The sequence below is a fragment of the Simochromis diagramma genome, unplaced genomic scaffold (assembly GCF_900408965.1).
Source record: "Simochromis diagramma unplaced genomic scaffold, fSimDia1.1 OVJJ01000107.1, whole genome shotgun sequence".
Taxonomy (NCBI): domain Eukaryota; kingdom Metazoa; phylum Chordata; class Actinopteri; order Cichliformes; family Cichlidae; genus Simochromis; species Simochromis diagramma.
In genome coordinates this window covers 4,128,974-4,156,546 of record NW_024387209.1, presented here as the reverse complement: position 1 = coordinate 4,156,546, position 27,573 = coordinate 4,128,974, and the positions used below count along the sequence as shown (strand labels likewise).

At 41.0% G+C, this 27,573-nt stretch overlaps 1 protein-coding gene across 3 annotated transcripts in view; it reads right to left on the bottom strand.

The window, feature by feature from the left end:
- The window catches only part of LOC120746115 (receptor tyrosine-protein kinase erbB-4-like), a 353,488-nt gene that overhangs the window by 58,674 nt on the left and 267,241 nt on the right, over nucleotides 1–27,573 (bottom strand). For all 3 annotated transcript variants that reach the window (XM_040051409.1, XM_040051411.1, XM_040051410.1), the window contains exons 16-19: nucleotides 22,695–22,739; nucleotides 16,421–16,553; nucleotides 7,262–7,384; nucleotides 3,766–3,864 (exon numbers count right to left, since the gene is read on the bottom strand). In XM_040051409.1, coding sequence (XP_039907343.1) covers nucleotides 3,766–3,864; nucleotides 7,262–7,384; nucleotides 16,421–16,553; nucleotides 22,695–22,739 — 400 coding nt within the window. The remainder of the gene's footprint in view (nucleotides 1–3,765; nucleotides 3,865–7,261; nucleotides 7,385–16,420; nucleotides 16,554–22,694; nucleotides 22,740–27,573) is intronic.

Here is a 27,573-nt window from a genome sequence, read left to right as displayed (position 1 = left end):
CTCACACACACTTGCACAAACACGAGGTGATAGACTGGCAGAGCCGTGTGAAACTTGCGCCTGTGCTAGTGCGTGAGTGTGTCTGCGCGCGAGTGCTACAAAAGTGGAACAGATGCATTAAATGAATGTATTGTTAGGGCCTTTGCATTTCACACGTCACATAATCGAGTCAAATCCACATATTTGCAAACACGAGCAATTCACTCTGCAACTCTCTGCCACCCCACCCCGCCTCCCCCTCCCTCACCCCATGGGGAGGCTTATTTTTTGTTGCACAGAGCGTGTTTGGTTATGTGTGTGTGTGTGCGGACTTTCAGAGAGTGTTTGGAGCTGGCACTCCAGTGGCCAGTTTCTCAGTGGCGAAGCGTGAGCCTGCCTTTAGATTGCTGTTTAACAAGCCAGCAGACAGAGCATATTGGCTCTGGATGGACAGGGACGCCCACTGGGAGAGACACCGAGAAAGAGGAAGAGAGGGACCGATGAAAAGGAGGGAGGGAAAAGATGCACAGATTAAAAAAAGTGCCCAGAAATGGGGAAACGCAGGACTGAGCGCAGCTGTGTGTGCGACAGGAGAGAGAATAAAGTGGTTCGCACTGTGGTTGGTAGTCAGCTAGTTGTGAATAATGATTTTAGTGTTTGATTTTTGCATTAACATTCTTAGTATTGATCACTGTGTGTAGCCATCTGTCTCGCAGTTGTTAGCACTATGCTACGTGTAAGGATCACGGATGCTCTATGAGAACTGGATACCAGACTCCGGCATGATATCAGTCCAATTAGCGTTCATCCAGCGTGGACACCTTCCTCTGAGTTGTGTGTCCAAGTGCACATGTGAGTGGGAGTGTCGCTACTGTTTAAATAAGCTTCCTCTGGCTTAACTGTACTGACCCACTGGGTTCAAGGTTATAAAATGGCTGTTTTTTGACTACTTTCAATTTCACCTTTACAAACAGTTTACCTTGCCTTGTTAGGTATCATTCTTTTCAGCACAACCTCACATGTCTGACTTTGCAGTTATTTTTCATACTGTATTAACACATTAAAGGGAACCCCGGCTATTAACACATATTTGCGCTAAAATATGCACTGTGTTTTCAATAACATATATGTGGTATCAAAATACGCCAAATATTTTCCTTTTAAGCACATTTTATATAAAAACCAATTTACCAGTAGGTCGCCATTGTTATTTACTTCTCAATGCACTCTAGGTAGTGACGTCACATGGTTGCACCACATCGAGTTCACAGTTAGCAGCGCACTGGAAATGGCTTCTGTTCAACCTCTCCAGTTTCAACCAGAGAAAACTGAGAGAGATGATGAAAACAGTCAACCAGTACTTACTTTAGATGAAGATGAAAACAATCCATCACACGAGGACGTGAGAGTGAGGGAAAACTACTGGTGTCTATGCGGCTACTGCTTGCCAATGGCAACGGCGACTGAGAGCGTTTGGTGTAAAGAGCTTAATTTTATGGCAGCAGCTATCCATGGTATCGCATAACCGCATGATAAAAACATTAATAGAATTCTAATTTCTATTATACAGTGAAATTACAATATCGTTATTTTTACAGATTCTCCATGCAACACAGTGCAGCAAAACTTTGAAGCCGTTGTGCCAAACTAGGTAAAATTTGTTTCCCCTGCGTCGGGAGCATACACTGGCCTTTCGAAATCATGGACTAACAGTATCCCACGTTCGTGATTTTTAGTTCATAAACACTTCTTATAATGACTAACACACCCCAGAAATTTTGGAGATGTTAGCTCTTTATACAGTAAAATTACAGTGGGATACAAATAATATCAAAATGTGCTTAAAAGGAAAACATTTGGCGTATTTTAATACCACATATGTGTTATTGAAAGCAAAGTGCATATTTTAGCGCAAACATGTGTTAATAGCCGGGGTTCCCTTTAAAACAATGGAACTAAAATCACCAAAAAAAAGCACAAAATCTGAGAAGCAAAAAGTTCGATGTTTTTACTGTAACAACCACAAACATGTTAAACAAAGCATTTTCATAACTTGAAATGCAAACATAAATTGCACATTTTAAAAGATTATGTACAAATGCAGCAGAGAGCAAAGGTACAACTGTTTACATCAAATGCAGCCGATGTCTCAGGTGTGTTTTCCCCATCAGGTGCCACAATAAGATGCCACACAAAGTATTTGTGCCACTTCAAGCCCCAGACAGAGCGGCACATTACTGCCCCGACACCTCCGGGGTGTATCACTCCTCCTTTTGTCCACCTGGAGACACTGGTGGCATCTTTGACTACACTACACGCTAACTACACACTCCAAACACGCAAAAGATCACAAATCTCTCTCAAATTTTAAAACCTGCTATCAACATCACTCTCTCTTTCGCCGCCGTCCCTTCCCTCTCTTCCTTAGCAACCAAATGCCATGTGCCAGTGAGGCCTGTCGAGTCTGAGATGTAGCTACTGGGGTTTTTTTTGCAGTGTCTCTGAACACTGCACGATCTGACCTTGGACTGAATTAGCAGAGATGTCAACTCCTGGGATGATTGGGGACTATCTTGAATGTTTTCTGCCTGTGAATAATCTTTCTCACTGCAGAGTGATGGACTTCAGAGTGTTTGGAAATGACTTTATAACTCAAACTGACAAAAACGTCTGCTTTTATAGAGGTGCTCACACTTCCTGATGATCAGGTAATCAAGAGTATTTAATAATCTGCATCAAGCTGCTATCTACCCTCTTAATTCATGTGGAAGCGGTGAGAGTGGAATTAGTTTTTCACACTCTGATTCTGCATTTTTACTTATCTTTGCCTAAAATTAGTAACACAGTGACTTATGGCATGTCTGCTTGGTCTGAGCTTGTATTTACAAACTTTTTAAAACCTTAAAACTGAAAGACGGGGTACTTTACTTGACTAATAATTCCAACTGCAAGGCTTAATAACTTTTTTTTGCATGCTACTGATAACCTTTTATCCACATTGTTTTGCTAACAATTCAATTTCATTATTTTTTATGCTGTTCTCCAACATCTGCATATCACATACAGCTATTTCATTTACGTTCTCATTATAATCTATTCAAATATTTATTCTGGCTGAATTAAAGGAAAGAAACAAAACACAGACCATGTTCGTCACATGCATAGAGTACAATAATGAGACATTAAGCTGACCTGTTTTACCCAATCAGCAACCTGAAATGCAACAATACTCCATTTCAGTGCCACATAAGATCAAGAAGAGCCAAAAATCCCCCCAAATGAAAAGGTGGATTTGAAAACAACGGGATATTTGCTTTTAAAAAGACAGAAATGAACAGCTAGATGAAAGGGTTCATGATCCAGCATCCACAATTGTATAATGATGAGGCACCTTTTTGCACAACCTTGTGATAAATGAGACACAAAAGCTTTTGTATGTGAAAAAGAAGAAAAGAAAGAAAAAAATGGAAATTCCACTGCCTGCCCTTCCTCATCTTCCTCTCCCTTCCATCACTCCTGCATTGCTATAAAGCCATATCTCATAAACTAGTGCTGTTCTTTAATAGAGTCTTGTTCCATACATGGCTGGCTGTACAGCGTGGTGGAGTTCACTTTATTACAGGCTCCGACTGAGAAGGTGCTCTCGTAAGAATTTACCGCCAAATGCACGATTCCACAAAGCGACAGACCCGGCAGTCTCTGTGACAACGCTTTATGGCTCGTGCACGCACATTCACACACACACGGCCGAAAACAGATACAAATTGTTGCGATATAAATACTCACGTCCATGAACTCCACGTTGGCTTTAGGACCGGTGGTCTCATTGAGGATTTTAATAGCCACGGGGATCTTCACCGTCTCACCTTCTGGGACCCAGATGCCCTGAAATATACAAGCAATCACCATAAATGTACCCAATAAACAACCCCTGGCATACACTCACACACAGAGCTACTGCAGAACTGACTTTGAATGGTGGTTGTTGTGTTTAACTTTCTCCTGCAGCTCTAATAAATCCAACCCCGTCTTCAAAACATACCGTTGGCCTTCAACAATTAGCTCGTGCATAACTAAGTTTAAAACCCTTTGGATAAAGCGATTAGAAAAGACAAATATCACAATTTCAATTCACTTTATGAGGCTTAAATTCTGCTAAAAGCAAACTGCTGTGGGATTGTACTGCCATAAATTGCATGCAGATTAATTTAAATAAAATATGCCTTAAAACGGGCAGATGAGTAGAGGAATTTGGAGCCAGTGGTAGAACGTGCAGTATTTATTTGATGGATTCTGCTGATTTTCGGGGTGCTATGAATAATTTTGCCAAGGGCAGCGAATTTGGCAAGCAAACAGCAGCTTCCGTTCCAGGTCCTTGAGCCGCCCTCGGCTTGTGTCTGTCAGGAAACGCTGTGACAAAAGAAAAGGTTTGTGTTTGTTGTTCAGAGGTTGTTCTTCAACCGAGAGAGGTCTGCTGAGGTGCCGATTCATCTAAATATCGATAGTACTGACACCTATGCTGGTATTGGTATTCCCTCCACACTTGCGTGATAAGGTCTATATTTTGTTTATTTTTGGGGAAATTAGAAGAAATTAGAGATGGCACGATACCACTTTTTTATGTCCGATACCGATACCGATATCATAAATTTGGATATCTGCCGATACCGATATGAATCCAATATAGTGTTTTTTTAATCAATAAAACAGTTTTTTTAATATCTTGCTGCTTTTTGTATAAGTTCATACTCAAGTTAAAAAAAAACAAACACTAAAGCTATTCTGTTATACCTGTATGCAAAAAATACACTGCACCCAAAATATTTCACAGTTCAGCAATACTGATCAATCTAATAAACTTAAACCTACCCCATCCTCCCTATTCTGGTATTTTAAAGAGTACTTAGCAGAAATATTAAGCAACCTAACTAATAGGGTTCTAAAACTCCCAGCAAAAAAAAAAAAAATAGGGAATCAGTTATTTTTGAAGAATAATTAAATAGATTCAACATCTTTCTTCAACAGAACTGCAGACTGCACAGATGGTATCTTCCCAAAGGAAAAAGTACTACAGCTTACTAGGGTATATTGGACTTAATAGTTACTATATACAGTAATGGACTTCTATACATTTTACATGAGATTAAAACTTTGGGTGTAAGATTCGGATAATTATTTATTAAAAGCTAGACATTTTAAATGAGAATAAGAAAGAAAAGTATGTCTTTGTGCCCCCTTTTCCCTGTTAATGCCCTATCGGCCCCCCTGGCTAAACTTTGCTAGATCCGCCCCTGCACAGTTACCAGCTGTCAGCTACGTAGAAAAAGATCCTGGTGTAGAAAGTAATATTAAATAAATTCTAACAACAGCTTATCAAGCTTAAACGTGCTGCTGTTGTTCAGCCGCTGGTTTCCTCTTTCTGGTGCAAAGTGGGCGATAGACAAGCAAGAAAGAAGGAGTCGCGACAGAAAAGCCGATCAGCTGATCATTGATCAGTTTCATGATTGAAGTAGCAACAGGAGAGGGAGGGAGAGAAGAGGCAGTCGCTCCATATATCAGTTGTTAAGCTTAACGAATGCTTTACAAACATTCAGAGATGAACTTACACACTTGCTTTACTTCTCTCTGGGATCACTTCCTCGGAGATGAAATGCCGGATTGGTAGTGAGGCTACAAATACACACAGCCGCTCTATCACGTGACGCATACTGCTGCGATGTGCTAAGGTTATGAGCCGAGTTATGCCATGTCGCAAGTTTTGTGAGGTGCTTTTTTGATATTTAATGGATCGGATTACATTTTTTTATTTTTCTCCGATATCCGATCCAGTAATTTACGTCAGTATCGGACCGATACCGATACGTAATATCGGATCGGTCCATCTCTAGAAGAAATACCCCTCAAATATGACCTATGAAAGATTTCTGAACATCTGGTGTTGATTGTCAACAACTGAATTTCTATTCAGTCACCTGACCACTTTGCCATGCAGTCAAGCTCATTGTGACATCACTGGTCTAGTCCAGTCATCTTTCTGCCTGCCTCCTTCAGGCCCATCAGCCTCCACTCTGCAGACATTAAATATCACTGGTTATCTGTCATTCTAGTTTGCAGATGCTGTCACGCAACCCACCTCCTCCCCATCTCCGCCTTTCCCAGTTACTCAGGTTCCATCCAAACCTCCATATTCATCTCCCCCACCAGCATCTAGACCAGGGATGACCAGCTCCAGGTTTTAGATGTGTCCGTGATCCAACACAGCTGATTCAAATGGCTAAATGACCTCCTCAACATGTCTTGAAGTTCTCCAGAGGCCTGGTAATGAACTAATCATTTGATTCAGGTGTGTTGACCCAGGATGATATCTAAAACCTGCACGACATCGGCCCTTGAGGCCTCGAGTTGCCAACCCTGATCCAGACTCGGGGGGCCCTGCCCTAATCAATATCACCGCCGGGATTCTGTTCTGCTGCGACAGGCCATTCTGGTCTAACCGGTAAATACCTCAAATTGAATTCCGTACATCAATAAATGATGTTCAATTCCTGCTAATGACCTCTCCTTATTTAAATCCCAAGTGGCGATTTCTCACTCAGAGCTCCAGTTCAGTCACATCTACGTGTATCTTTTATAGAATCCTACATCTTACCCCACTGCCAGGATGAAAGCTTTGAAAGGACGGTCAGCTACATGCGTTTTCACTCTGGACGGGTAAATAATGTCACCGTGTGGGAGAAGAGCAAGAAACTGATCATCATTAATACGTAGCTAGCTTAAAGAAGCTACTTAAATGATGTAAATCTTATGTTTTGTTGACTTGGACATTTACAATGTAGGGCCATAAAAGTTCCAGTAGTGTTAATTTGTCAGTGTTGTGTCATAACAGTGAAGTTGACCAAATATTTTACCAATATCCAGCAAATCATCTACAGTTTAAATATATTGCTGTGGAGAAGCAGGGACTGGTGTGATTCAGCCTATACGGCAGGGTTAAGAGAGTTGTGCTCACATGTTGGTGCCATACTCTACGCCAATCAGAAAGCTGTAACTAAACAGTGATTAGTGCATCTGATAGCACAGCAACTATCTGGCATTTTGGCTTTCAAAATACATGAAAAGCTGAAAGATGTGTTTTATTGTGTTAACACAACATAACAAGTTGTGACACACTGCTGTCCCCTACATAAGCTGCCTTTACAACTTAAAGGTATCAGCAATACCCTGTATTTACTTGATATTGATCAGTACCAGAGTCTGCAGGATGGCTTTACCACACACTGACCTTGTAGACTGTTCCGAAAGCTCCCGAACCCAAAATCTTCACCCTCTTCAGCTCTGTCTCTTTCAGGATCCGCAGCTGGGCCTGGTTTGGAGCAGTTCCACTGGGGGTCAGGGGCTCCACCAGCTGAGGAAGCAAAACACAAACACACAGACACACTCATATTAAGACTATTTATCCCACTCTCTGTCTCATCTGGTGCCAAGAATGTGAAGAAAACCTCCTGGCAGCTATTGCTTTTATTGCAAAGCTATCGAAAACTAGAAGTGTGCCTTTCTTTTACATCAAATCCAAATATTTTTAACCTCCTGCTACTTGGCACTCTGAATGCTAAAACACATCTTCAGAGCCACCGGGAGCATGCAGCAGGGTGAGGCCGATCCATTTAAAATAATAAGTAAAAAGCAAGTCTAGGAAAGAGCGGTGGAAGGTGAACACAAGGTTTTTATTTGCAGCAAATAAAAAAAGAAGCCAAAAAACTGAGACTGTACGGCCCTGATAGTTATGATTCTGCAACACACACACACATATTTATGAAAGACAAATAATTCGGGGGTGTGAATGTGGAGTTCTGTCAGAACTGGCAGTTGCCAGAGTGGACCGCAGTGTGCCCACCACTAGGCAAATCACAGTCTGGTGTCAGCTGCTATCACAGTCGACAAAGAGCAGCAGCTCACCAGCTGTGCACATACAAAACAATTCCAATTCAAGGTTATGACAAGCCTCCTCCGCACGCCGCCTCCCTGCCAGTAACAGCTGACACTGAGCAGCATCCCAGCAGCTGGCCTGGCCACCCGCCTTCACCGCTAGCCGCTAAACAAAGCTTCGGCGACTAAGTATGAAAAAAGCAGGAGCTGGCACCTGTAACTGAGCCGTGAAAAGATCTGAGCCAGAGGCAAGAGAGAAAGCCACACACACATTTTCATCCAGGCAGCCTATAGTACACATCTCAGATGAAGCACACACACACACACACAAAAAGTCAATGCACCTGATCAATACGTGTCTTAATGAGCATATCGGGTCCCTCATTCGCTGCGGTTTATCAGCGGCATAATCACCCGGCTTGGCCACGACCATCAAACAATATAATGAGACCATATATCAGTCGGTCAGCCATACAAGCACTTACTCAATGTGATATAAAACCATCAGCACAATAGGACCGGCAATCGCAGCGCCGGTCCGGTCTGCAGAATAGATGACATTGCCCGCAGCTCGGCAATGACACGTCGTTTAATGGCTATCGTTATGGCCGGTCCTGAAGGCGCAGTGTTAAGCCCGCTGAGATGTCACCGCAGGTAGTGAGTTAGAGCAGGGGAAGGGAAATGACAAATTTCATAAGACGGGGGAAGTGAGTGAGATGAAAGAGGGCAAGGAAGGAGCGATGAGAGGATGACTGAGTGGATCGAGTGACGGTAACGTGCTGTTTGAAACCTCATTCGGTCTGTAGAGCACCAAAATCGCGTTTTTGTACAAGCGTTAAGATGAAGCGCGGAAACAAACGGCCACAGCTGTATCACATTGGGGCACATGTGAGATGTTTTAAAAGGTTTGGATCATAAATCTAACATGGAGAGAAACTGAATTTTCTTTCCAAGGTCAAGAAAATGGACCTATTTTTTTTTTTAACTCCAAACATCAATTTTCTTCTTTTTCTTATTTTTTCATGCAATGTACGTTGCGGTAACCCCGCCATTTAAAGTGCTACCTTGATGACGTTTTTCAAATTGCTTCAAATGCTGATAGAAGCATTTGACATCGTACCTGACAGTTAACTGTGAACTATGCACACATTTAATGCAACTGTTAATGCAACTGAGGCTCAAACTGAGCATCAGAATGGGGAAGAAAGGTGATTGAATTGACTTTGAACGTAGCATGGTTGTTGGTGAGTATTTCAGAAACTGCTGATTTGCTGGGATTTTCCCACACAACCATCTCTTAAAGAGAATGGCCTAAAAAAGAGAAAATAGCCAGTGACTGTTGAAAAACCCAGAAGGCTTTGAGCTGACAGGAAGGCCACAGTAACTCAAATAACAACTTGTTACAACCAAGGTATGAGGAGCGACACAGAGAGGAGCAGAAGACCACACTGGGTGCTACTCTGGTCAGCTATGAACAGGAAACTGAAGCAATTTACATGAGCTGACAAAAGTTGGGAAACAGAATATGGACAGGCTTTATAAGTCTTGATTTATTTAATTATTTTTAGACGATAATATCCAAATAAGTACCAACAATTGCAATTCATATCATGTCAACATGGATCAAAATCTTTGAGGAATGTTTCCAGCAGCTTGCTGAATCTGTGCCATGAAGAATGAAAGTAGTTCTCAAGGCAAAAGGGAGTCTGCCAAGTACATTTATGTAGCTAATAAAACAGCTGATGCACACGTGGTTACATTTATATGTACTGTGTCATTTTAGCTGGGAGAACTTATGGGAATACAGTGCTGAGCCCAAGCTGCACTTCCTCACATGGCCACTTTGGGGGCTGGCACCAAAAACGGGAATCAACAACTGTCGAGTCCCATGGTAAAATGCCCAATTTTACAGCAGAATAAGCATGTTTACTGCCTTCTGCGCATAAAAAGTTCAATAATCAGATGTCATAATTTATTTCTAACATCCCTGTGCTTTGTTAAGGACCATTTTAGTGCAGTCGTTTTGATGATTACTATGGCTAACTCTGTGGTGATTACACTAACAGACTGTCAAAGACAGATAATTTCTTCAGTTTTGGTGAGTGACACTCTAGTATGTTCCTTCACCCTGATTAGCAGGTACCTGTCTCTGAGGGTCACCCATACAGTCTATGCCTGCATCTTGTTAATAAATCTTCCAAGTTCTACCTGATAACTTAGCTGTCTTTTCTCTTATGCTCACCTCCGACTCCAAACAGCCAAGACAGGCTTTACAAACAGTGGGTATATCACTGCGTCTATACAGTGTGCCTCTGAGGCTTTAAATGAAATATGAAATTTTCTAGCAATGACTGGTTGCTGACTGGATGTATTTACCTCAACAGAAAGGGCAAGCTTTGGTCACATCCATCATATCAGCATGGTATTTGTGCAAAGAGCATTTTTTGCATTTCGGTGTGTGTGCATACATTGCTAGAATAACAAAAAAAAACAAAACAATTGCCGCTGTGGGTGGAGAGAAATGGAGTGATTTGGAAAGAGAGAGCAGAGATGAGGCACAGGGAGGTGGTGATGGAGCAGTAATAAGAGCAGATGGTGACAGGCTGTAGTTGTTATTGTTTCATTAGGATGAGGCTGGACTGGACTGGAGAGGAGAGGGAGAGGAGAGGTCTATTAAATAAGACACAGACCCGTAGCCGACGAAGCTCTCTTGAGCTCGTTCTCACTCTCGCACACACTCACCACGCCACTTTATTTACCAGCTAATAATGCACCGTGCCTTTGCCAAATGAGCTTCACTGGTGGCGCGGTGGAGAGGATTGGGATGCTTCATTGGACAAATAAGCAGTATGTTCAAGCCTCGAGCTAGAATACATTCACAGAATTATTGTGTATTGAATAAGTAAACAGTGTCTTCAAACATGAACTTGCTCTGCAAACCCTCGGGTACATGCTTTAATGTTCGCATTACCCATTCAAAGAGCTACATTTGTTGTGTTGGCTGTAATTGAAACATATTGAGGTGAAACAACTTTGTCGTGCCACAAGCGTTTGCCCCAGAGCAGTCGCAGTAGGTGGTCTCGGGGCCTGTGTTGCTGCCTGGTCAATTTTCAGGTGAACTTTGTTGGCTTATTTTGATTCTTAGTGACTGATGTCGGACTTACGAAAGCACCAGTAATTTAATAGGGGTTAAAACTGGGTCACTGGAATTTATACCAGACAAACATGTTGTATAACAATAACCTCACAATTACAAATGTAAAAATGTGATAGCCATTTAACTATTAGACTCAAACATATGGACTGAGAGGGTTAGGGTTAGGGGCATACAAGGTCACAAAAAAGGAATTTTCTTTGCACCTAACATTGTTTTATTAAACAACCAGCATCGTCTGCTCTTCATTCGAATGCTGTGGTTTGTTTATGTGGGTTGTGTGTGTGTGTGTGTGTGTGGGGGGGGGGGGGGGTGAGCGAGCGGCTTTGAATGTTAATAAGTTTGCCTCAGCCGGAAAGTACGTTGGGTCAACCCTTGTTTTTTTTAATTTGCTATATTGACTTTGTTATTCAAATCTGGCGAAAGTGCTTAAACAAGAGTGTTATATTGGAGAAAGGCGAGCAGTAACTAATTCCTCCACTGCTGTACGGACTGAAACAGACTTTTTCTTACTCATCTCTCCTGTCACTTGAAAAAGACTCAGTAACTTTCACAGTTATCATTTAAAAAGAAAAAAGTTCTTTACTTTAGGCTAAGTTTGGAAAATATGGAGGACCTAATGTGCCAAAATTGATGAATTAATAAATATGACTTTAAATAAACCAAAGATAATATTATAACTAAATATAGGGATTAATTATGAAATAATTAAATCAATAATGTTTTTCTTTTTTTTACATTTACTTGTAAATTAATTGCCTGTGTTAATTACTTTCCTACTTAACTTCCCTGTTGTTGTTAGCATTGATTATACGGTATGTAATCAATACTGTCTGTTACTCCAAACGTTTCTGCTCTTCTTTGATATTTTACAGTACAATATTTATTTGGACATTGGTTCCTTTTTCACTCATTTTCAGTCCAGTCCTTGTGCCTGAACGTTTTTGTTTGTTAAACCATTTAGCACTGACCTATGAATCAGTCAAGCACAGTAAAGGCTCCTAATTCAACGGATGAACCAGTGTTTTTGTCCAGACATACAGTTAACTTAACAAAGAATCAATTTTAGATTGTATCTTTAGGCACTTTGTTACTAGCAGGCTGTCACAAAACAAGGTAATTCGCAAAGAGCTATTGCCAAACATTTGGCATATCTCAGCATGGTGTGCAGTGTGTTCTTAAAAAATCTGAGGAAAAGTGGAGGACAAAAGAAGAAGTGTCAGGCCTAAAAGAATGATCTCAAGCACATCCTTAAGAAACAGGAAATAATCCAGCAAAGACCTGACACAGGAGATAAGAGATGCATCCGGACCTTCAGCTGATCATCTACTGAACACTGAAGTGTCATCTTAAATGGTCTTTGTGGAAGGGTGGCTTTCAAAAATGCTTAAGGAAAGGAAACAGGGATAAAAAGCTGAGAGATGAAAATTACACAAAAACTGGACTGAAAATCAGTAACAATAGGTCTAAACGAGTGATGAATCCAGATTGGTGTTGGAGATCTTGCAAAAATTGATGAATTATGAACACAGAAAAGTGCCATCAGATTTTGATCCACAATGCAAAAATATCTGGAACACATCTGATTAACAACAGCTTCATTTTTCAGCATGACAATGCTCCCCAACCAAAATGCCAATGCAGTAAAATCATACCTGCATAGAAAAACACACAGTGGAGCACTATCAGTCATGGATCGGCCTCCCCAGAGCCCGGACGTCAACGTTATTGAAGCAGTGTGGGATCATGTTGACAGAGAACAGAACAAAAGGCAGAAACATCCAAAGAAGAGCTTTGAATGTCCTTCAAGAAGCCTGGAGAACTATTCCTGAAGACGACTTAAAGAAAGCTGCCTAAGAGAGTTCAGACTGTGCTGAAGAATAAAAGTGACCATAACAATTTAGACACAGTAATATAAAGAAACAACAAAAATGTAGATACATAGATATCTAAATGGACCGATGCCTTCAGTTGAGTATTTGTTTCTTTAATTAGTCCATTTATTTTTTGATTACGACTCTCGTTACAGAAGCGCAGTGCATGTCTATAAAAAGTCCACCGAGAAAAGAAATCAAATCACAGAAACAAACAGTCCTGGTCCTCAGAACCCACACCTGCTTATTTCTTGATTAGCACAACACACCTGACACCTGATCCAGCTAATCAGCAAAAGAAAGAAAAAACGAGACCTCTGCAGAGCTGGGATTTCTGCCAGGCTATGTTGTTTTTTTTATTTCCAGTCTTCAACTGTCCAGCTCTTTTGAGCCTGGTGCCCGCTACTGCCTCCGATTACTCTTGCTGGCTGACAGGAGTGGAACTCAGCTGTGTCTTCTGCCTCGTCTGCCTCAAGCTTTGACATGCTGGGCATTTCTGAGATGCTTTCCTGCTCACCACTGCTGTAAAGAGTGGTTTATCCAAGTTACCGTAACCTCTCTGTCAGCTCAAACCAGCCCAGACATTCTTCTCTGACCTCTCGAAAAAAGAAAACCCAAAAAAACAAGGCGCTTCGGTTTGCAGAAGTGCATCTCATTGGATGATTTTGGGCTTCGGAGTATTTGGAGTATAGCCCAGGTTATTAACCCTTTCTAAAGAGGTTTATGTAACTTTATGCTATGTATCCTTATGTATGAGAAAACTGAGAGGCTGGATGTAATATAAAACACAAATTTGTACCTTAATCCTTTAATGCCAACTATATCATATTTGATACATGGGGTTTTTTGAATTTTCGAGACTGCTACATCATCAGTGTAGTAAGCAATAAAACTGAACAAAAATGTCATCTGTAGCAAAAATGAAGCTCCAAATTAAACCTGATTTACACAATGTGATATTTAATCTCTTTTTTTATTCGCCACAAGGTTCAATAAAGACTCCAGTTTAAAAAGATTAAAATTTTCTGGCAATAATTTCACGGTTCAAGCCTCAGAGGGTTAACTTTCATACGTTCCACAATGCGTGTCATGTATATTCTCTTTGTTTAACATTTGCTGTGACATATTAGGTGTCATATTCGGCTTGAATTTCTCAGATCTTGGCTTAAATTTAACATAAACTTCAGTTGCATGCATTTCTGATGATTCCCCATGCCTCTGCTCAGTCAGCCTGCCTTGGGGTGAACAACAGGAGCTGTCCACGCTGAAACCCTTCATGTAAGAGAGCGTATGAGCAGCAGGGGAGCTGTCCTCACCCGTTGTGCTGAAACACTCACGCCTGTACAAAGGAGCTAGAAGAAGGACCTTGGGGGGAGGGGGGAGATGAGGGGGATCGAGGGGTGGGGCATCGGAGGATTCAAAGGCATTAGTCCTACTTCATTGAGCTGGGTTCAAAGGTCAAAACCGCGGGGTCACGCTGCAGCAGTGAGGGGACTGCTGCTGTTTGTGCCGCCTGTCCCCTGTGTGAAAGCAATCTGTTTTCAGGGGCTTCATCAAAAAGGCTCCACAGTATGTGAGGGGGTGAAGAGAGAGGTGAGGGAGAGCGAGACAGAAGGAGGAAAAACAAAAACAGGAAGTTAAGATGACAGAGGAATAAAGCGTCTGTTCACGAGGGAGGGAGACAGATAAGCAGAGATCAAAAATGGGGGAAAAAACGAGAATGTGAGGACACGACGAGAGACAGACGGTGAATAGTAAAACAGAGAAAATACTGAAAGAAAGGGAGAACAGTGAAATGGCAGAGTGAGTGTGAGTGTTTCTTTCCTTTTTTTTTTTTTGCAAGTCAACACAGTGCAACAGCCTTCACACGTGTCCTTGATATGGAAATGCGGAGTCGGGCGCTCAGATCACGTTCTGACAGCATGCACTGGAGGCATCTTTCCCTCCCGTCTGACGCAGGAGGTGAGCACTCTGTTTAAAAAAGCTATGGCAGATAAGGAGAGAGAGGGGGAGTCCCAGAGCCCGGCGCCGTCCCCCAAATCCCTCATCCAGACAAGCTTGATCTCCATTCACAGACACAGAGTCAGCTCCATTATTCGTTTGAATAGAGAATCTGCACTCGGCTGTCCAAAGCCTATCACGTAGTTTCATCAGCCAAAAAAAAAAAAAGGCATGATATAAACTGCAAAAGCGCATGGTCTTTTTTTTTTTTTTAAAAGGATGCCGGGAGGGCGAGAGCGCGGGAAAGCATTCAGATGGAGAGAGTAGTGCGTGCATGCACAATGAGATGATACATTTAAGGGAAAACGAAAATCAAATGGAGAACCTAATCCCTTCTAGAACCAGCAATAAATAACAGGAATCTGGACTGAAATTTTAATCTTTCTATTATTTTAAATTACAGTAGGGGAATTACATATTCAGGCACCGATCACAACCGTCAGGTAATGGCATCGATCCACTGCTTTTGTCCTTTCACCGTTCGGCTGATGCTCTCGTACGCGGTAACTGCCAAAAGACTGAGGTTAAACGTCCAGCTCAGGACACTCCACGGCTGCTAATATGTGAGCATGTGGGCGGAACCTGTGACCCGCTCTTAATCTGTGTAGCCCCTGGGCCAGAGGCGTTTAAGATTTCATGTCTAATTACTTTTACACGTCCCCTCGGGGAATGAAGGGGGAGGGGAAAAAAGGCTATGCTGGCTTTATTTCAGGCTGTCCTGAATGAACATTGAACAGAGAAATGCAAAAAAAAACACAGAAAAAAGGGTCAAGTGGATCCCCATCCCCCAACCTGAATCCTTCTCAGCCACCCCCTCCTGCTCCGTGACACTACATTAGCGAATCTGCACGGAGTGAAGACTTCCCTCCGGGTCAAGCGGCTGTCTGAGCAGGGCCTGCTTGATTAAGATGGATGTGCATGGCCGGGATGAGGCAGAAACTGCCCATGGCTGCCCTCCTCTAATTCCATCTCCTGCCTGGCAGCTGTCTATAACACTGCTGCCTCTACCTGTAAATTATCCTAATCCAGAATGACAAGCAGCCTACCCCACCTACGGGCACGGCCAACTCGGCGGACCTGCAGTGATGATATATGCTGGAGGAAACAGTGTGAGAGAGTCCTGTAGCACCATAAAAGGCATGGACCAAAGCATGGATGCTTATATAAACCCTGCACCCTTCCCGATCTTTGACTTTCACCTTTGATAATGAAGTCTGCTCCGTTCTCTAACGCTTCCCAGAAATGAACCTTCTTCAAGGCCAGATCGATGGGCAGCGGTGACCATGCATAATTTTCCAACCTTCCTTTGCGCTGCCTGCTTTGGCTAAGTACCTTAGCCAAGGTTTAATATTTCAAGGTTTCCTTACAAGGTAAAGGTTTAGTGCAATGAAACTTTTTAAGGGAACTTAATTCAGCTGAAAGCATTCAGAAAACACAGGTGAGGAGAAACCTCCCAATATGTTTGCTCTACCCTCTACTCTCTCACCTCTGTCTCCAGGAAACGCCGCAAGGCCCTCTTCTTTTTGATGCTTTTGCGGCGAACATAAACGGCCACGCTGAGCGCCAGAATGACGATGATGAATAGGCCGCCGATGACTCCAGCTGCTATCAGGGGTGTCCTGTAGAGACAGGGGAAGAGAGAAAAAAAACATGAACACTGCTGAAACATTAAGAAACTAATGAGCACACTGCAATAAAGTGCAAACCTCAGCCAGTGCTGACAAATTATCCAATCTGCTCCAACACCCTTTAGATTTAACCCCTGAAGGTCAAATTGAGTCTTCTGCCGGAAAAATGCGATGCTCGCTTCAAGATCGCCATAAAAGTTTATTAGTGGAGCGGCCCATTTCTGTTGGGCTAAGAGATCGTTTGATGTCAGTGGAGCCATGTGGAAAACAAACAATGTTCTGCTAAGAGCCTTTTTCAGCATCTGCTAGCAGCAATTAAATAGCTTGTTTGTGCCGTGTGTCGCACAGTTAAACTGTCGATTTTTAATCGGTCAAAATGCTTCTAATGTAAGGCTGACACACACTCATCACCGGGCATCTAATACTGAAGCCGCTGATGTTTCATAGACAAAGTGTCCCTTTAACTGCACACAGCAACACTGGATGATAACATAGTAGTCTTGTTTTAAATATTTAATTTTACCGATGCTCCAGTTTTCAACAACAGTCATCTTAAGTTGTTTTGTATTCTAAGGTAAAGGAAATGTGCCTGAGGTGCTTGGTGAAGACACCTATGACAGAACAAGGCAAATGTGACGGGATGCCATGATCGGTCTGGGTGAGGGGAAACAGAAGTCCGAAACAGTAGGACAGAAAATCACACATTTATCAGACAGAAGCTGTGCATTGTTTTCTTCACTTTTTCTCCCTGCTAGGTTAGATTTACATACCAAAAACTATTCAGTAAAGTCTAAATTATTAGATGTAGGGGGGAAAAAAGCTAAGATGAGGTTTAGATACCAAAAACTACTTGGCCGGCTTTACACTCCTATGTGTCTACGTCTAATGCGTCTAAAACTACTTTGTTCGGTTTACGCTCCAAAATCTACTTGGCTAGGATTGGGCATTAAAAACTACTTCTCAGGCTTAACGCTTCTACAACTACTTAGTTGGGTTTATGCACCCAGAACTACTTGATTAGGTCTTTGGACTGAAAACTACTTGTTTTGGTTTACCCACTAAAGATTTGTCTGGCTTTGTGTTCTTTAAACTACTTTGTTGTTTTTACACACCAAAATCTACCTAGCTAGGTTTAGACACCAAAAACTACTTGGCGGGCTTTACACTGCTAAAATGACTTTGTTGAGTTTATGCACTAAGAACTGCTTGATTAGGTTTTGATACCAAAATCTACTTGGCTAGGTTTAGGGATCAAAAACTACTTGTCATGCTTAGAGCTTCTAAAAGTACTTTGTTGGGTTTATGCACCAAGAACTACTTGATTAGGTTATTGGACCAAAAGCTGTTGGTTTGATTTGCACACTAAAATTTATTTGGTTTATGCACCAAACCTATTAAGATAATTGGGTTGGGTTTAGGTGAAAAACAATAACATACATAACAATAACACTGCGGATTTAAATGACATCAATGGGTCCACATGAGATGATTTGCGAGACCAGGGCTGTCTTCGCACAGATGCCAAAGGACACTTTGCACCTATCTCTGAGACACCAGCAGCTTTGACAGCGAGACAGTATTTGACGCCCCTGGAATGAAAACCGGGTTGGTTTAACTCTCCTTGCAAGTATTTTCCTTTTTTCTGCCCTTGCTGCATGGCTCATGACTTCTTAGATCACCTCCCCGACTCATGCCTTACTCTTCAAACAGTCCAATCTTCCACCAGCAACCACCCACAATCCTTAATGTGACTGTGGCCAGTCTTTCTCAAATTGCTCACACCTTCCCTCATGTTGTTGCAGCGACATGCAATAATAAACAACCTCGGACACACAAACTCACAGCTACTTTTACTACCTTCCCTAACTCATTTCACCAAACAGTCCCACCCTATAGAGCACAGAGCAATTTCTAATTGAAGGGTACTTCCATTTTCACAGGTCAGAAGATAAAAGCCTTTGAGGCTATGTGATCCTTTTACTTGCTTTATTAAAGGAGCCACAGCTTCTGCTACACCGCGCTGGATTTCCTTATAGTTAATCCAAGCCCAGCAACTCATACGACTTAGTTTTCACTGACTTTCAAATTTCGAACAAATGAGAAATTAACAGTACCTACCCTTCGCAAATTGCTTCTCCATCTTCTGAGGTGAATCTTGCTTAAGGCAAGCCTAAAGGTTGGAAGTTAAAAGCTATTTCTCTTCACTAATGATGGCACTAATGCATTTGCCATTTACATACCCCTTTCACTTGTGTCTAGTGTTACGCTACCACTCGATTCTTTTCTTAATAACACTCTTTTCTTTTGTTACCCTCATTCTTCTCCTCTTTCTTTCCAATCTGTATTCCATTTTCCCCTTCTTGCCGATGGCAGAATCAACACAACCGCATAGCATAAAATAACACCTGCTCCCACCTGATACCTGAAGTTGAAAACTCTATTAGTTGTGGAAGCCATTAGCGGCTAATGGAAGACTTGTGTACCACGGTGCTCTGGTAGAGGAAGGTGCCGCAGCATTTGCCATATCGATTGTGATGGACTTAAAGAAGGGGGAGCTTGAAATTTACAAAGAGGCTGTGGGCTTCGACATAATGAGATATACGGCCATGTGGTGAATAGTAATGCGGCAGTTTGAAATGATTAGGTCGAGAGGGGAAGACAGACAAGGAGAAACAACAAATAAAGGAAGTGTAAGGGGTGGGGGGAGCTGTAGATAGGAGGTGAGAAATAAGGAGAAGGCAGGAGGGGGGAGAAAAAAAGAACAAACAAAAGAAGATGAGAAACTGGCAGTGACACAAATTACAGAGTGAGACAGCGCTAAACAATGGAAAGGACTACTTTAATTAGGAGGATAGGTTTTATAGCAAGACAAGTGACACAGGGTCATCAGATGAGACAGGGGAATAACGCCGCTGTAAGAGCAGAAGAAGAACCCGGAGACTCAGCAAAAGACTCCCAGAGGAAAGTAAAAAGGTCTAATTTTCTGGGTTTAAGAGGACCTCGTGGCCTCTGTTTTTATTGGTATACTGGTTTGGTTAAATTTTAATGACTCCGTCTCTCTTTAGAATTTGCTCTAATTGTCTTTTATGGGTGTTTTAATAGAACTGTTGTCGTCCTCGGGCTGTTTAGGTTCACCACATGTTCTTAACCCTACTTGCTTGCTGTTGTTTTGCCCTTTTGTTAATAATAGTAATACGGTTCTCTGTGCCGTAGCTGGTAACGCAGCAGCTTTTATGTATTTTGGGGATTTCTTGCTGCCACCTGCTCTTTCAGTCTTTCGAACATTTAGTCTTGTATCTTAATAATAATAATAAAATTCTGTATTTTAAAAGTGTGATCTTTTTAATTTGTTTTTGTACTTTACTAAGCCAAGATATAATAGCAGCCAAGTCCTATTTCAATATCAGATCCTGGTTTTATAAAAAAGTTCAACAGTTTGGCAAATGCACCTATGTGTTTCCTTTTAGCACAAAAATCTGGGAGAGGATTAGCCAACAAAAGTAACACACAACATTGGGCATAACCAGCTATGAGTTAATTGATGTCTGGACCTCTGTAGGATGGTAAAAATTGGCACCTTCAACTTGTACTTTATTTGCATAGCACATTTAAAACAACTAAACCGAAAGCACTAAATTCTCTAAAAGCCAGGGAAAACAGGCGAGCTTTGGGTAACAACATGAAGGTCCCTAAATTATTATCAGATCTGGTGTTCAGGGGTAGCGGGTCCACAGTGTAGGGCCTACAAGTATTATAAGAACAGTAGAGGACCTTAGTGCCGTAGCAGGAGTCTGGATACTTAAAAGCTCAGATAAATAAGGGGAGGGGGGCCCATTCAAAGACTTAAAAACAAGCAACGGAATTTTAAAATCCATTCTTAAATAGACAGGAAGTCAGTGAAAAAAGAGTAAAACTGGGGTAATGTGACGCTCTAGATCAGCGGTCCCCAACCTTTTTTGTGCCACGGACCGGTTTATGCCCGACAATATTTTCACGGACCAGGCTTTAAGGTGTCGCGGATAAATACAACAAAACAAAACTAGTACCGGTACCGAAAAAAAGAAGATTTATTCATAATACACGTGAAAAGACCCAGGAAAACCAAGTAAACGATAAAAACAATAACAAAATAACGCTGAAAACCGATAAAACCCCTGAAAACCATACATTTCACACTTGAGCCTCTACTCTCGCGGCCCGGTACCAAACGACTCACGGACCGGTACCGGTCCGAGGCCTGGGGGTTGGTGACCGCTGCTCTAGATGGCTTTTACTTTGAAAAGACTCTGAAAAGGCCCTACTGTGCCTCTGACTGGGTTGCGTTTAGAGGTGTTAGGTCGAAGTGTGACTCATGAAGAATGGTTTCTGCTGTTGTGTAGTAACGTTTTTTCCCAAATGCTTTTTTTTAACATTTCAAATGAAGGGATGATTCCATATTTCCACATACCAGAAAAGGAAAGCTGTTTTTTTTTTTTTTTAAGTTTTCAAAATTTGACTGTGTTGTAATGCTTTGATCTAGTTTATTTAGAAGTTTAGCCTACTGGTCAGTGGGGCAAACGTTTTACCCCTAAAATGTGATAGATTAAGTGAAAAAAAGCCTCACTATTTTCTAAACCCTGGTTATGACCCTGCACGTAATGAAATCACTACTTGGTGCACTATATTTACCATCTGCCATTCTAATTCTGAGTGTTTAAATGATTCACCGTGCTGTGGATCAAAAAAAGGTAGCGTCTTTTACCCAATTTAACCTGAATGTTCTTAGATATGAAAAAACACTAACGTAGCAGATCAGTGATTGTAATTACAGAACTAGCTATTATGTCAGGAGTCTCTGGTGGTGGTCTGTCAACATAATAATCAAAATGGAGCTAAAAGGTGCTGACAAGTTCATTTTTTCTTTACTCTTTCCCACAGCTTTCCATCTTCATACTTTACACAGCTACTTTACAGAAGTGGCTTCCCATCATCAGTTAGTTATTAAAGTGTTATCAGTTTTGCATCTTTTAATTATCAATTAAAAGATTCATTTAAAAGATTTACAATTCCTTTATACCCTCTCCAATGTGATAAAAGGCCTAAAACTGATGTGTCACTATGACAAGTCCAAGTAAACAGATATATAAAAATAAATAAATAAATTAAGCCATTAAATGCACCATGACATTATTAAATAAACGTATAAACAAATTATTTTATAAAGTATTAGATGAATACTCAATTCTGTTTTCATTTGCTTATGTGTATTATTTCCCCGTTATTAATTTGAATTTTTTTTGTGCATTTCTGCTTCATTACCAAACGAGGAGGGGGCTTTCAGCCTGATTAGAAATTAGCAATCATCTCACCGCAGGATGCCGTCTCTCTAAAGGATAAAAAACTGATACCACAGAACACCTCCAATGACAGACGGTCTTATTTAGACTGCTCAAAAGAATGTAAAAAGAAGAAAATAAAAATAAAAACGTGACCAAAAACGTATAAATATACTTAATATAAAGACTGGTGCTTTTAATGGCAGTTTCTTAATGTATATTTTTCTTTTGGCCACCCAAGTACTGCTTTTGCCATCACTGAAAAATAAATATAATAACGAAATCTAAATTTAAAAAAAGTTAACTAAAAATGTAAAATTAAATTTTAAATAAGAAGGACAATATAAATATAAAATATAGATATAAAAATGTTGCTAATATCAGTTTTTCAAGCAAAAATTTACAACATACAAAGGACCAAAATCATCATTTATAATCAAATTAAAGAAACATTTTGTAAATATCTTTGATACTTTTAATAGTTTATTTGTTGATTTATTTTGGCACTTTTGGTCCTCCATACACTCTATCCCACATCTGTTAAGGTTTTGAGAGGATTTTTGTTTTCTTTTTTTTCCCCTTGCTGGTTCCATCTACACATATCAGACACAGTCAAAGTAACATAATTGGACCAGATGAAGGCTTAGCACAAGCTTAGACAACAACATAAGATTCCCATGTTACCTGTCAGATGGACTACACTGTTGTTAATGAGCATCATAAGGTACGGGATTTAACAGAAACTTTAATGAGTTTTAGCAGGATCTGATGGTGGTCTCCCAGTCCCACATCACAAATGTATCCTGAGATGCCTTACCTGTCCATCATCCCAACACAATCTTGGAGTCTTGGCCCGACGCACCTGCAGGGCAGAGAAACCAAAGAGATCATCCATTAAATCGGGGACAGGTTATGAGTAAACCTCATGTTGCTTTTCTTCCACGTCAATCAGCTGTCACTGGGCAGGGACCTGTGAAATATTGAATCCCGAGCATGGCTGACCGCTTGTCAATATGACACGAAGAGGTGTGTGAGCTGGAAGGCTTGTTTGTTCTCATTTGGTTCACGTGCTATTTCAATGGATTTCTGGGCTGAGACAAAAAACCCAACAAACATCCCAACATACATCATTTAGTTCAAACCAAAGTGCTGTTTCAAACCTATGGGGAAATCAATGGGAAAGAGACAAATATCAATCTAAAAAGAAAACTTTCAATCGTTATAAAAGATTAATAACGGCAATTTAAAAAAGGGCACAATAAGGCCATTTCTGACTCCACTGAGCATTTCCTCATTTTAGCCCCCAAAAACAGTAATGAGGTTGAGAAATGTTGGGTGTGAACTTGTGGTCTAAAGTTTTAGAGAATGGAGGTCAAGATTCACATATTCTGGTATGACAGGATTTACTGTCGGGCCTTCTAGTGGTATTAACAGCCACCCTCATTCCTCACACAGCTTTATAAAGTGGCATTAAATATGGAAGCTGCAGGGATATTTCTTAAAAGAATCTAAAGCCTTTTATGGCATACAGTTTTATTGCAGTGGTGTTATACTGTTTGCATGTCTGCTTGATAAACGGCTGAGCATAATGACAGCTTGTCAGTGAGGAAAAAGGAGCCGCCCAAGTGATGAATACACAGATAATAATCACCTAAATATGCAAATCTCCTCAGCTCTTTGGGGTTTTTCCGCTCTCTGTATTTACAAAAATTTACATTTACAAAAGCAGCTTTCAAAACCCACCGCACGCTACCTGCCCAGAGACACGTGGCAGATGGACAAGACTTGCTACTCCCTAAAAAACAAAGTAAAGTATTAGAATTGATCAAACTGATAGATAGCAGCATGTGTTTCCTTCAAGGATTGGTGGAGGGAGAAAAACAGAGGTAAAAGAGCAATGTGACTGTATACGTATGTGCGACAAGCTTTTTGGAGTTAACCATTTTATTGGGTAAGCTATCTGTATTTTGGGCGAGGCCTGTATGGGTCAACCCATGGTGGAGCCTTTTGAACGCATTGACCTCATTATACATTTCCTTGAAGATTCTTCCTGCCTTAGGAAAACCTGATGCCTACACTACAACGTAGAGTATTTGAGGGCTTAGTTCAGGGTTAATGCTGCGTTTTTATTGTTACAAAAATGTACTTTTCACAAGGGTGATGGTAACTTCTGCTGCAGACCTAACATTCATGTACAAAATCACCACCTACTGATCAGTTGCTAGATGATCTTGTGGACTACAGTGGATAGATAGTCGGGGTATCTATGGTTTTAAGATAGTCTAAAGCAGGGGTGTCCAACTCCAGGCCTCAAGGGCCAGTGTCCTGTAGGTTTTAGATGTTGCCTTGATCCAACACAGCTGATTCAAATGGCTTGAAGTTCTCCAGATGCCTGGTAATGAACTAATCATTTGATTCAGGTGTGTTGACCCAGGGTGAGATCTAAAAGCTGCCGGACACCGGCCCTTGAGGCCTGGAGTTGGACACCCTGGTCCACAGCTTCGCTATGACAACCATCAATAAGTACTGCATATCTCATCTAGCTGTGAGCAATGTTATCATTAAAAGTCTCAGTGTAGCCTCAATGTAACATGGCAGCTACATCTTATACCTTAAACGTTCTGAGCTTGTATACAATTTGCAGGTAAGCCTACTTTACCGCTTTTAATGATGCTTTATTCTTTCTTTGCACATCTTGTTTTTCAGTCCATTTAACATCAGTGAGGTTTCCACTGAAAGAATTCAGTCTCTCCAATGTCTACAATACATGTTTCCATCACATTTATTAAATTATCAATCATTTCATTGTTAATTGGCCCTGCCGTGAAATGTTTGATGACTGAAAGGAAGAATGCTGTAGTTTTTGTTGTGAGATATCACTCTTTATTTTTCGAAGAATCACATTTATCTTTTTCTCCAAGAACAAGAAATACAAGTTTATCTTTGTTTCTTCCTATCGGAACAATCAAAGCAGGATGGGGGTGAAAGCACAGCGATCAGTAAGAAGTGTTGTTAACACTAGGTAAGCAGGAAGTGATTAGAGTAGACTCTTAGCTGCTCATTAATTCCAGATCCTTGAGTGGAGGACTTTTGAACAACAAGAAAGACACAGGAGAACAGGTTTTGAATGCTTCGGTGTGTGTGCACGCGAAGGCTGTGTGAGCACACACGACACAACAAATTGCTTAGCAAATTAGGAGAGCAGGCTAACTTTGGAATTAAATCGGTGACAACTGTGGCTCCTCAAAAGTCACTTGGTTGTCAATTAAATGGTGTACCAAATAGCTAATTAGCAAGCAATCAGTGTCTGTATCCAGTGTTGTGCTGTGTGTGTGTGTGTGTTTTCAATCAGTTTTCTTTCTGCATTAGCAGAGGACAAAGGACTTTTCTGACAACAGACACAACAAGCCAGGGATTATTTTTTGTCAGGAAAGTCGCCTAATGAGTGACCTGCCATGTGAACGTGTCCTTAAACAAGGTACCGATTCTATACAAGATGTAAAAATTGTGGTTTTATCCTTAAAATTCTTGATCTTCAACTTGTGTATCTGTAAATAATTTGTACCTTCTCATCCTTTGTCATCCCCTCTACTTTGAAAATTCTCCTTTCCATGTCTCTTTAAAGCTGCACTGATACTATCAACATTTACAGGCTAGCTGCAGTAAAATAAAATGACCTCCTGCCATGTTAGAGAAAGAACATTAAGTTCCTTTCTACTGCACATCGTCTCACCAGCCCTGTTGCTAGGATTCAGAAGTCTAACTTTGTTTGCAGAGACCACCGACAAGCTCCACCTCAGCACCTCACTCATCATCATTTGTCTGTCTTACCAGTCCCCGCTGTTCGGCTTCTTCCATAATAGTCTCCCCACTAGCAGAAAATCTAAAAAGGCCTGGGCTCAAGTTCAAAGCCAAAGCCATACTGGCTTCAAAAAACAAGCTTTAGAGGATGAAAACATAAACAGGTAAGAACGGTAAATTTTCCCCACAACCACAACTGCCATTCTTTTGAAGACTTATACTGCTTTGGCCTCAGTATTAAAGTATGTCGGGAGAGACGTGACGGCTAAACTATTATTTATAACTTTGATTGGCAGGCATTTTGTAGAACATTAAGAAACTCACATAAATTCACTGTGTGTTTAAATCTGCCACATTTTATTTAGTTATTTTATAGTTAAAAAAGGAACAGAACACATTTAAAACTAAGTGCACTGGTGATACCTAGCTGCTCAGAGCACACAGACAGTACTCAACTTCAAGACAACAAAAACAGCACATAAATAATATATTATAATATATGATATATAAAAGTTAATCAGTGATAACATTCAATCAATATGAACAGACAGATAAAAGGCTGCTGGTGGTTGCGCTAAACTTAGCAAAAAAAGTGATGTTATCACATCCTTCAGAGCATTAAGGGCACAGGGTAACCTTTAGGGAAATAATACTTTTGGATTTGTTGGGTAGAATATGATAGGAAGGTTTACACCATTTTCATTTTTTTTATGAAAAAAATAAAGCTAAGGACTATCTTAGTTTAATGCTAATTGGCTTAGTTTACTGCTAAGCTAAGACCATTAGCTTAGCAACAAACTAAGCCAAATAGCAAGTAAGGCTAAAAAAAAATAATAATAATTTGGCTCTGTGCAAAATTATATACAACACAAACATCTGCCCAGTTTTTGGAGGTTGATGGATTAGCTAATGGGGACATTTATAAACCCGTTTCCTGTCTCTATACATGGCTAAGCCAATTTCCAACTAGCTTTGGCTACTAGCTATCATGGTCTGGGTGCAGTGTTGCCAACTCCTCAGTAAGGAAAATCGCTATTGGTTGTCCTAAAAGTCGCTAGAAGTCGCTAAATGACGTCATCGCCTAATTTGCATAATTGGCCATGCTAATCTAATTGTAACCTATGTTGTTGGAGAGAGAAATAACATCGTGGAAGAGACATAAAGTGAGTAAAAAACGTCCTAAATGCATCTAGAGTTTATATAGAAATACAAATTAAATTTCTTTTAGCAATTATTATTTTTTTAATGTCACAATTCCAACCCTGCTCCTTTATCCGGGCTTGGACCGGCAAAAGTGACCCGAAATAGGCACTCTGGTGGAGTTACTTTGTGTGTGTGTGTGTGTTTATAAGTAGTTTTAAACCTTGTGATCCACAAAACAGCATAAGAGTAAAAGAGTAAAAGAAGAACTGACTGCGTTACAGCACCCGCTGCTTGTTGAGAGTAAAAGCGATACGCGCTTTGTCTTTTTTAGCGACTTTTTTTCTAAAAAAAAGTCGCTAAGGGGTCTGAAAACTCGCTAAATATAGCGACAAAGTCGCTAAGTTGGCAACACTGTCTGGGTGTGTGGCTGGAAAATTCCGCTGAAGGTCTGGACCTCCCTGGTATCCACCCATGGGTAGGGCCTACAGCCTCCCTCACCTGAAGCTGATTGAGGCAATTAGGTTGGAGATTTAAGCTGCTTGCTGACACTGCTTCTTCGCCAGTTCGTCAACTACGCTGTGTTGGTAATCAGGCCTCATGCTTCATGTCTATGATTCTCAAGTGCTTTACTTACCTTGCAATCTTGTGTTCTAGTTACTCCTGGAAATTCCATCACACTGAACCACTCATCTTGGAAATCTGGTTAACCCGCCTGCTTTCAGAATCATCTCCTTGCCTCACCTGCCTGCCCT